This window comes from Aplysia californica, unplaced genomic scaffold (assembly GCF_000002075.1).
Source record: "Aplysia californica isolate F4 #8 unplaced genomic scaffold, AplCal3.0 scaffold01203, whole genome shotgun sequence".
Taxonomy (NCBI): Eukaryota; Metazoa; Mollusca; class Gastropoda; order Aplysiida; family Aplysiidae; genus Aplysia; species Aplysia californica.
In genome coordinates, this window is record NW_004798473.1 from 122,441 (window position 1) to 133,167 (window position 10,727).

Genomic DNA, 10,727 nt, shown 5'->3' on the forward strand with positions numbered 1-10,727 from the left:
AGTACTGAGCATTTTTTTTATCATCAAGTCCAGTTTCATCATCAACATTCTCCACAAATAAAACATTTGACTTCTAGTCTGTCCCTAACGTCTGACAAATATCCACCCAATATTTAACACACAGCAGGTCAAAAATAGTTAGGACCCAACGGTTTGCAAATCAAAACTGCTGATTTTGGTACAAGAACATAATAGCCAAAAATAAGATATTTTTTATTCTTGGTTTAGTAAGCTTTTTATGGCACTTGCAACACAATAAGATGATATAAGTACCGAAGATTAAAGGTGTTACAAGAGAGTAACAAACATGCAAAAGAAGGAGGAGAGAAAAGGACGATAGTTGTTTGATGAAAAAGAAGGAGCACCAGCCAACCACCACAGATATTTTTTAGCTTGACACAGACACTCATGAAACTAAAAACTTGGCTATCTCCTCATTCCTTCAGTCTTTGGGAGGGGGGGGGGGGTTTATTATTCCTAGTGCATACACTCACTCTCATTCCCATTCCTGAAAAACCCATTCACTCATTTAACATGCTCTGCTACAGCTAAATTTGAACGTTAGCTGTTTCTATGATTTAGTTCTGCCATTAGCAAAAACAGGCCAAATTTTCCAAAAGGGCAGTCCATTATCAAGGAGAAAAACGGTTGTCTTAGACAGGTGGACGTCTTGGACAGTGTCATTAAACACAGAAAAAATGTAACTGGGGAGGTGGGAAACTACAGTTTGTATTGGTGATTGTCTTGAACAAGTGGCTGTTAGAGCAGGTTAGACTGTATAACTATTTCCCTACCCACTGGAGAAGCCACAAGTGAAGCCACAAGAGTTGACTTCCCAAAGCCACTTGACCCCACATACGAGCAGAACACAAGGAGCAAACTACACCAGGACACCCGTCAACCACCCACAGAATAGTCTGGTTTTAGAAGCTTTGAGTCAACAGAAATACTTTAACTCGATAACCGTTACCGAAGGCAAGGAGACAGAAAGAAAGACAGACAGACAGGCAGGCAGGCAGGCAGGCAGGCAGGCAGACAGACAGATGGACAGACAGACAGACAGTAAAGAAGTTGGACCTACCACTGGCGCGCTCAATCTACCAATGGAAGTATAGAGAGGTGACCGCTATAGAGAGAATAATAATAACGTGACCTGCAATGACTACGTACCAATGCCAGGAGGTCGGTTAACAGTCCCAGTCGATCCACCGGGCCAAGTACATTACTGATCAAGGCTGGCAAAAATCTCTGAAGGGCTTCAGGGGAGTACTGAACATGGTAGAACATAAACTGGCCTGGGTTCACCTGAAGAAAAGAAATTAGAACAAAAATGTTGTTAAATAAGGTCAAACCCGTTCAAGACAACCACTCATTCATCTACTTGCCTGGATTCACCTGAAGAAAAGAAATCAGAACAAAAATGTCATTAAATACAGTTGAACCTGTTCAAGACAACCACCCATTGTAGAGAAGAAAAGTCGTCATTTTAAACTGATGGTGCTCTTGAACGATATCATTTTCCTACAGAAAAAAACACAAAGAAGGCATGAGGGAAGAGGTCATTTGTATGGGTGCTTGTCTTGGACATGTGGTCGTTAAGAGTAGGCACTAGTTTTTAGTAAGCATTTTACAGCACTTGCAACACAATTAGGTAAAAAAAAAGAGTAAAAAGTGTCGAAGATTAGAGGCGTTACAAGAGAGTAACAAAGACAGAAAACAAGGAAGAGAGAAACGGGCGATAGATGTTTGATAGGAAAGAAGGAGCAAACCACACCAAAGCACCCGCAAACCACCCTCATCAAGCCCAAACACTCGTTTTACTGAAAACCTCAGCAACTATAACATGAGATGAAAAGCAAAACACCAGCACACCGACATGATAACAGCCATCCATCTATCCATAATGGGAGGAAAAAGCAACATAAACAAACTGAAACAATAGAGGAAAAAAAACCAAGTTAGACCTTTTTCGTTTTAGTAAGCATTTCACGGCACTTGCAACACCGTTAGGTCATATAAATGCCAAAGATTAGAGATGTTACAAGACAGTAACAAACACAAAAAGAATAAGGCGAGATGAGAATGACATAATGTTATTATGTCTGATTGGAAAAAAGGAGCAAACCACATTAGAGCACCTGCCAACCATCCACTAAGTAAGATCTACCAGCCCCTCCCTTCAACCATCCACTTCAATCGTGTAAACAGAGATTTTTTTATTTTTATTTCGACCGCATTCATTTCATCTGGGGCACTAAATGTGTGAACTCACCCGTATCCAGTCCCCAGGAGCACAGTCCGGTACTGTCAGAGTGACCGAGCCATCAGCCAGAACGCCTTTCACCACGGGCTTCTCCGGGCTGCGGGCAGTTGTGATGGAGTAGGGCACCCTCCACCGGGCACTGGACTTGGCCTCATCTGTATGGTGGGATTGACGAATTTTTGCTACAAACCTTGTGCATGATACAAACTTTCTGGGCTACAGGCAAACAGAATGTGTGGCGTCAAAGTGAAATCAGGCACTTGTCAAAATAATAAAACCGAAGAAACTGGCATTTATTCACCTGTTGGGTAATTTGAAGAAAAAAAATTTGGGGGGTTTAACATCTTTTGTAGCCGTTTAAAAACAAATTTATGTGGATTTTACTGAAATATGTCAATAAAATTCACAAATATATTTCAATTTGCAGCTGAAATATGCCGATTAATTTCACAAATATATATAAATTTGCAGTTCCATGGTCACTCAAGTTGTGGAAGTCATCAACTTTGGCGGCCATTTTTTATATTTTTTTCCCTCTTACACCAGGCCATCCCCGCCTTCAAGAGTAGATATCTCGACTTCTGTTCCAAGTAGACGAGTATTTTTTTCATCAAAACCAAGACAGCAGAACATGCTTTAAAATAATCCAAATAACTCTATATGCCGAAAAACTGACAAGAGCCGGATTCCACCATGTCGTGACCCCAGTCTTTGACTCTTTGACTAGCACACAAAAACTACAGTTGAAACTCCTCCTTCTCCCTCTCCTTCCTCCTCCCCTACCTCTCCTCTCTCCTCCTCTCCTTCTTCCTCCTCCACTTTGCTTTCAGAGAAAGCCAACAGAAGAGCTCTTCACTCCACAAGGCAGCAGCCTACTTCAAAATATATGGCCTATTTCCTTACATGTACCAAAGGCAGAAACTGCAGCCCAAATTGTCCAAAACAGCCGCTCATTGTTAAGGAGAAAAGTTGTCGTCTTAGACAAGGGGGCATCCTGGACAGTGTCATTATCGTGTCGAAAAAAACTTGGGGGGGGGGGGGGGGGTTAGTACAGATGATTGTCTTGGACAGGTGGCCATCACACCAGGTTCAAATGTCATCTCATATCTCCCCAGATTTCTGGCAACACTCACCTCCGCTCGGCACTTGGGAAGTAAACTTTTCCTGCGAGAGGACAACCTGGCGCTGCTCAGAGTTTGTGTCAATGACCTCCTCCACCTGGAGATGATGATGCAACACTTTGTACATTGTTCTGAGAGGGTTAGTTTTGCTTTTCTTTTATAGAAATATAAAGCCAAACAAGGTGCAATCAGGTCATTATGAAATATGAAAGAGGGAGTTGGGTGGGGGCTACTCTTACCAGCTAGGACCACAAACACTGTGAACCTTGACTGAGAAGAGTATTAAATTTCAAAGGAAGAGAGGCTTATGTTGAGCTGTAGTTGATGATGAGTCTGCACAATAATGACTACATTCTGCATGTACTCAATAATAATAAAACCAACACTGAGGTGTAGTCTCAGTAAAAGTTTTACTACACTTATAACACATTATTATAAGTCATACATGAGCTGATCATTAAAAGTGTTACGAGAGAGCAACATACAAGGAAAAGAAGGAGCAGACATAAGGACGACAGATGTTTGTTGATACGAAAGAAGAAGCAAACCACATCAGAGCACCCCGTAACCACCCACTTCATCACAGAAAAGAAGGGGAAAAAGCAGACAACATCAGAGCACCCACAAACAACCCACAGGAAGAACGACACACTCTGAACAAAGAGCTCATCCTGAACTATTGTCCATACAGTCAAACCTGCCCATAACGGTCACTCAAGGTCACAGAGAAAAGAGACCGTTAGCCTATAGACAGGTGGACGCTAAGGACACGGTCTGTGTTATGGTCACATACTGGACTTGACAGAGTCAACATACAGTTTAAAATCAGAAATCTTAATCTTATATTTTCATTTCATTTCCATCAATATTGGTATTTCTATATATTATATTTGTGAAACTTCATACTTTTGCAGCCTAAAACTTCCGAACCACTTAGCTTTCGAATTTGACTAAATTAATGGTGGTTCAGAATCATTTAAAGGTTGCACAGTTTCATTGAGGAGCCTGAAGTCACTGTAGTTTAATTTCCAGTTTTTCATTAGCATCGTTTAGATATAATCTTGGGAACATCCGTCTTCTAAGACGCCATTGTAAACAAGCAAAGCTTCCATTCATTAGCTGTGCGCAGATTCCACACCTTTGAAACTATGGAGTGTGCAACCACGAAAGTGGAATAGAGAATCAATCTATACATCTTTTATATGATATTTAGCAACTTGAAAACACACGTGTCACTTTCCTCTCAAGATTTATAGCTCCATTCCAGCAGAGTGTAAAAAGAGTAGGCCAATATAACTTTCAGTAGAAGTTAATGCATCGATAATTCCTTTCATCCAAAGGAGGCCCAGCTAGTCTATCATAAGAGCTTCTTTGCATTGATTGAACGCAGACATTCAATTTGAGGACAAGAAAGCAGAATACTTTTGTGGCAAGTGACCATTATAAAGTTTGCAGGCCAACTCATCGCGTACATGACTGACTAAGGCTGCTAATTCAGGTGACCAATATAAAGAAACGACTATTATAGGGAGGTGACCCTTACAGAGAGGTGACCATAATAGAGAGGTGACCACTATAGAGAGGTGACTGTTATAGACAGGTGACCACTATAGACAGGTGACTGTTATAGACAGGTCACCACTATGGACAGGTTACCCTAACAGAGAGGTGACTGTTATAGACAGGTGACCACTATAGAGAGGTGACCATTATAGAGAGGAGACCGTTATACAGCAGTCACCGTCATAGAAAGATGACCGCTGTGGACAAGTGACTGCTAAGACAGGTCCCACGGTACCTTGATCAACGGGAAGCCCATCTGTTTGGTCCATGAGTCCATGAGCTGACCGACGTCTTCCCCACTGGACTCGGACATGGCTGCCCACATGTTGGAGGTGTTGGTGTTAGAAAACTTGTGCCTGTTCAGGTATAGCTTCATGCCTTTACGGAAAGCCTGAGGAAAATCAATATGTGTTACGACACAATGGAATCCGGTGTTCGTCAATTGTTGGGCATATGGACTCATTGGTATCATCCTATGTTCCTTGTTCATTTGTTTTCCTGATTTTTATGAAAAAAATACCCATCTATCAAGTTTTGCACATTTATGACCTTAGGAATTTTGATCATTCTGAGGATTTTTCTCAACACGGTGGAATCAGGCTCTTGTCAATTTTTGGGCATATGGACTTATTGGTACCATCTTGATTAAAGCTTGTCCATTTGTTTTGATTTTGATTTTAAAAATACCCATCTATCATATTTTGCACATTTCTGTTCTTTGACATTTTGATCGGTCTGAGGACTTTTCCAAGTACTTAATGTATCAGGTACTATTGACCCTCAGTCTGGGGCAGTAGATAATACCGATGGCTGAGTGCAAGAAGTGACAACATACATCCACTTTTGGTCAAAATGGAGTAATTGATATGGGTAGTGAGATTTTAAGCCGCTCCTTTACCTCTGTAAATATCTAAGCCATAGCTTAATTTGGTGTAGAGATATTAACATTTCTTTTTGGACTGTGTTATAAAGATTTCAATATAGAAAAAAATTTCAAATTCATATTTCTCAAAACTGTGAAAAGTGGATAGTCACTTCTCGCACTCAGCCATCGATACGTCCAGCTTATTTCTCATACACCTATTAATGTTGTCTCCCATTTCACTTTCTGCCCCGACGTATCCGGATAGCGACATAAATTTTTCTTCTCTAAATTGTCTCCTTTCACCTCCTTTCCTGCTCTCAAGCAATGTTCTGTTGTCTGCTTTCATCTCCACTTTCTGCCCTCACCCCCTCACCTTCTTTGCCCATTCTCTGGGCTCCTGACTCTTTCTGCGGCCTTTCTACTGCTACTCCTTGGCTCCTTCTTACGGCTGTCTTTCAGCCACACCCCTGATCTTCTGGTAGAAAAGATCTACACCTAGCCCTCTCGGACAAGGGCGAAAAATTTCGAAGGTCGCGTGCGCATGTTGCACTTGTTAAAGATCTCTTGGGGGTCCAAAATCGATAAGAGTAGACTTCGGCGACCACCCGAGCAAAATTACAAATTTTCTACCAATGGAAAATGTTTAGATCGTCCCATGCGTTCATAAGACCTTATGCAGTTGCAAGTACCATAAAACACTTACCAAAAAAAAATTTATTTTAAAACTTTCTCCTCCAAGAAAAGACCATTACTGTTCTTGTAGCTTTCTATTTGATCAGAAAAACCAAAAACATCTGTTACAGCAGTCTGTGTTCCTTACTCAATACCATCTGGAACGCACTGCCTGACAATTTAGAAGAGATCAAATCTTCTAATGCATTTTAAAAAATGAGCTTATTTCATTTCTCTTTTTAGATTAAAGAGATATACATACATTTTTAGTTAAAACACAATGCACTGTTTATGTGCTGCTACTTGTATTGAAAAAGCACTCAGAGCCTGTGTTCTTTAACTCTTTCACTACCAGGGGGTTTTCCTCACCAGGACCAGGCTCTATCAGTGACCTACTCTCTGACTCTGCCTACCCTCTGACAAATTAAAGATTTTTAGTTCAATTTTTAATATTAGCCACACGTATTATACATGAAAATAAAGAGGAAATAATGACTTAACTTAATATGTTGCAAAAAAGATCTTTCTTTAGCTTGTGATTCCAATTTTGATTATTACAAAAGCAGGACTGGTTTTGAAGCAGGAAGTGGAGAGCCATGAAACAGGGCTCGCATCGCGGTCCAACATTTGGAGAAACACGGGTCACGGTAGTCTTCTTCTTCTTTTTCTCGATCGCATCACACTTGAAGTCTGGTATCTGTCATAAATAGTCCTGCTCAGTTCATCTGTCGGCCCGTATAGCTCCTCTGGTAGCATCAGTGGAGTTTGGCCATGTTTCCTGTCTCAGGGCCCTATGTGTCTTGCAGTGCTGAAGGATGTGTTCAACAGTTTGGTCTGCCTCTCCACACTGGCATTTTGGTGATTGTACTAGTTTAAAACATCTGTACATATGTGGTCTCGGTCATGTGTATTGTGTTCTTAGTCTGAAGATAATCACTTGTTCTTGGCGGGACAGCTCATGGTAGCCATCTGGTGTCTGTGGTGCTTTAAATAGTGTATTTATATTAGTTTTTATTTCTGTGGAGTTAATGCTGTTGTCTGGTTGCTCTTTCTGTGCTCCTTGTTTGGCCATCCTGTCTGCCTGCTCATTTCCTAAGACACCACAGAGAGATGGAGTCCACTGCAGCATGATCCTCAGACATGGGATGTCCTCAATTACTTTCGTAGCTCAAGGTAGTGAAAGAGTTAATCAGGGTTGTGTACTATAGAACTGGCATATTGTCAGCCAGCAGTTCAGATGTTCTAAGCCCAACATTTTAAATATCTTATTCGTTGCCGTTTTTTAATCTGTGGTATTGGTTGCATGTGCTCAAGAAATATTTTGTCAAACTTCAAATTCTAAATGTCTAAAAAATGCAGGCCAAAAAAGAAATACATGATGTAGGTACAGTTGTTAAAAGAATGACACAGACTTTTTCTCTCTCTTCTGAAAAATATTGCTGCCAGGGCTTAGTACATTTTACCAGCTTGCCAACAATATCTTATTATCATTATTACAAAAAATGTTGATAAAAAAAGGTTTTTCGTAACATGTACCTCGTCCCCAATGTGTGACTGCAGCATGCGGATGAGACAGGCGCCTTTGCAGTAGGAGATGCCATCAAAGATTTCATCAATTTCACCGGGATGCCCAACTTCCACCTGGCAATAAAGAAAAAGGTTTAATCAAACAATGCAAAGGACACAAAAATAATCATCCTTACTGATGCTGATGCTCCTCAGTTGTTAGGGGGTTTTTGTAACTGACTGAAGGAGAATCAGGAAACAAACACACGGGTAGAGCACAAAAATACTTGGCTGGATGACCTCAGAGAAGTACTCCAACTGAATAACTTATCTACAACATAAGCCACCCAACAAGCCCTTGACTAAAAATTGCACCTCCTCTCAACATCTAACATTACAAGAGGAAAGAAAAAGTAAAAGTAAAGTAAGTAAAGTAAGTAAGTTACTAACCTTAATTAAAATCAAACATTTTTAACTTACACCCTTAAAAAGGAAACAATATTTTTCTCTATGCAACAAGGAAGTTCTTCAGATATTAACTGAAAAACTTCAGGAAGGAAGAAAAAAGCATTTCTTTTTTACAGTTGGGGAGAGAAAAAAAGATGTCTGACCTCCACAGGGTGACTGGTGCTGAGAGCGTCCAGTTTCAAGGCATATGCCTGGTCTCCGTTGATGAACGTCATCCACACATCCATCTCGGGGTAAAGGGAGGCCACACATTGATACTCTATCCAGGTCGCAAAGCCCTCCTTCAGCCACAGATCAGTCCACCATTCCTAAAGAGGTTGAAAATGACAGATGGATAATAACGGAAGACTCTATCAGACGTGTCTTCAAATCATCGTAAAACAAAAAACGATAATGCTAAAAATAAATAAACACCACTTAAACTTAAGTCTATCAGAAAGAATAATGCACGTAAGAAAATAGAAGAAACAAAATTGGATTTCCCCTGCTGGTACTTTACTTTTTTTCCCACTTCCCCATCCAAGTGAAAACAAAATCACTATTAGTATACTAAAAAAAACACTCAACAAAAGCCTTAGACGTGATGATGAGGAAGTGTTATTTCTTTCTTATAAAATCAAAACAACTCCAGATGAGTGGTTTCCATTAACAAATCTTTCCCTGTTCAAAGGGGAGAAAACAGAGAGCTGAGTTACCATGGTAACAAGATTGCCAAACCAGTTGTGTGAGAGCTCATGGGCCACGACCACAGCCACTCGCTGGCGAGTCAGGGCAGATGAGTGGACACTGTCAACCAACAAGCAAGTTTCTCGATACGTGACCAGACCCCAGTTTTCCATTGCACCTGAAAGACAACAAATATTTTATGTCTGGATGAGCGCAACTTGGCACATAATTGGGTAGATAAAAGCACATGGATGTACTTAAAAACAATTTAATTTTGATACTGAATTTGCGCACAATAAAGACTATTCAACTAATCAATCACAGAACTAGAAAACAGCAAGAAAAGCAAAATTCCTCTGTTATATTTTTCCTCATCTCATAACATCGATGTACAGAGTACTGGCCATACATCTATGTATAGTAAAACCCTGATAACACCAACTTCACGAGAATTTCTTCATCTTAAGCAGATTTCAAGTAAAAGGAAGTTGCAAGACATAAAATAAACGGTGAGGGCAAGTGAAATCCTTTCGTGGTAACAGGAATTCTGTATTACATGACTTCGTGTTATCAATCAAAATCTGCTGTATTAGCATACCTATGGGGAACTCAGACAGTGTGATCAGATCTAGTTTGGGTAGTCCGTACGGAACATCAAAGTACCACTCATAGTATGACAGCGCTTTGGTTGCAACCTGCAGACGCAAAAATCAGAGAATCTTCAAACATACAAGTTTTTCTAATTTCCAGTGCAAATATGATAAAGATAAAAGTATTCACCAGTATCAAGTATATTGTACATTATGACAGCAGTTTTTACCTCCGATATATCGTAAACACACTTCTGACAGCACTACTCAGACCAAGAGCATGAAAGACAAAAGAGCAATCAAGAGTTCAAAACGCTTCACAACAGATAAGAACCTTTGCAGTTTCAATATGTTCTTTAAAAAGCACAAATCTACTAGTTAAAAAAAGACAAAAACAATACAACTTTGTAGTTTCAATCTGTCCTTTAACAAGCACAAATCTACTAGTTTAAGGGGGACTTGCCTTATCTAAAAAGTCTAAAGTGTGAAGAAAAATAAAACAATATATACACTTTATCCTGCATTCTCTTCCCCACAAAAATATAACTTGAAAACGGGTTTCACCAACAGCGAATGTTATCATTGAGCAGAGCATTGAGTAAAAGAAACAAGGTGGGAAAAAGACAAGTGCACTGTTGTTGCTGGTTGGTAGGCGCTATCCAGTTGTTCTTTCCCCCTTCTTTTTTCTAAGTGTTACTATTTACTATTTTTGTGAAAGAGTGCTGCTAATAGAGTGCTAACCCACATACAACAAAAGCTCACATAAATATAACAGACATAGAAATGTAGTTTACTGGGAGACAGAATGATGATAATGATCACATTTAAGGCAAAACAGGTTGAGATAATAAAATCCTTGAAAAAGGAGTAGAAAATAGAGCAGGCCATACCAATATTCAAAGTGCTGACCAACCACCTACGTGTACATCCTACCACTCAGCCTTTATGAGAGGCAAAAACCGTAAGTCAGCACCATATCTTCAGATGTACTCAATGATAACCATAAACAGAGG

The 10,727-nt window shown here is 40.0% G+C and overlaps 1 protein-coding gene across 3 annotated transcripts in view; it reads right to left on the reverse strand.

Annotated features, from left to right (window-relative positions):
• LOC101853513 (puromycin-sensitive aminopeptidase) overlaps positions 1-10,727 on the reverse strand; it is a 28,414-nt gene that overhangs the window by 6,130 nt on the left and 11,557 nt on the right. For all 3 annotated transcript variants that reach the window (XM_013090286.2, XM_013090287.2, XM_035973403.1), the window contains exons 8-15: positions 9,723-9,819; positions 9,154-9,302; positions 8,602-8,766; positions 8,021-8,125; positions 5,183-5,338; positions 3,397-3,481; positions 2,273-2,418; positions 1,171-1,305 (exon numbers count right to left, since the gene is read on the reverse strand). In XM_013090286.2, coding sequence (XP_012945740.1) covers positions 1,171-1,305; positions 2,273-2,418; positions 3,397-3,481; positions 5,183-5,338; positions 8,021-8,125; positions 8,602-8,766; positions 9,154-9,302; positions 9,723-9,819 — 1,038 coding nt within the window. The remainder of the gene's footprint in view (positions 1-1,170; positions 1,306-2,272; positions 2,419-3,396; positions 3,482-5,182; positions 5,339-8,020; positions 8,126-8,601; positions 8,767-9,153; positions 9,303-9,722; positions 9,820-10,727) is intronic.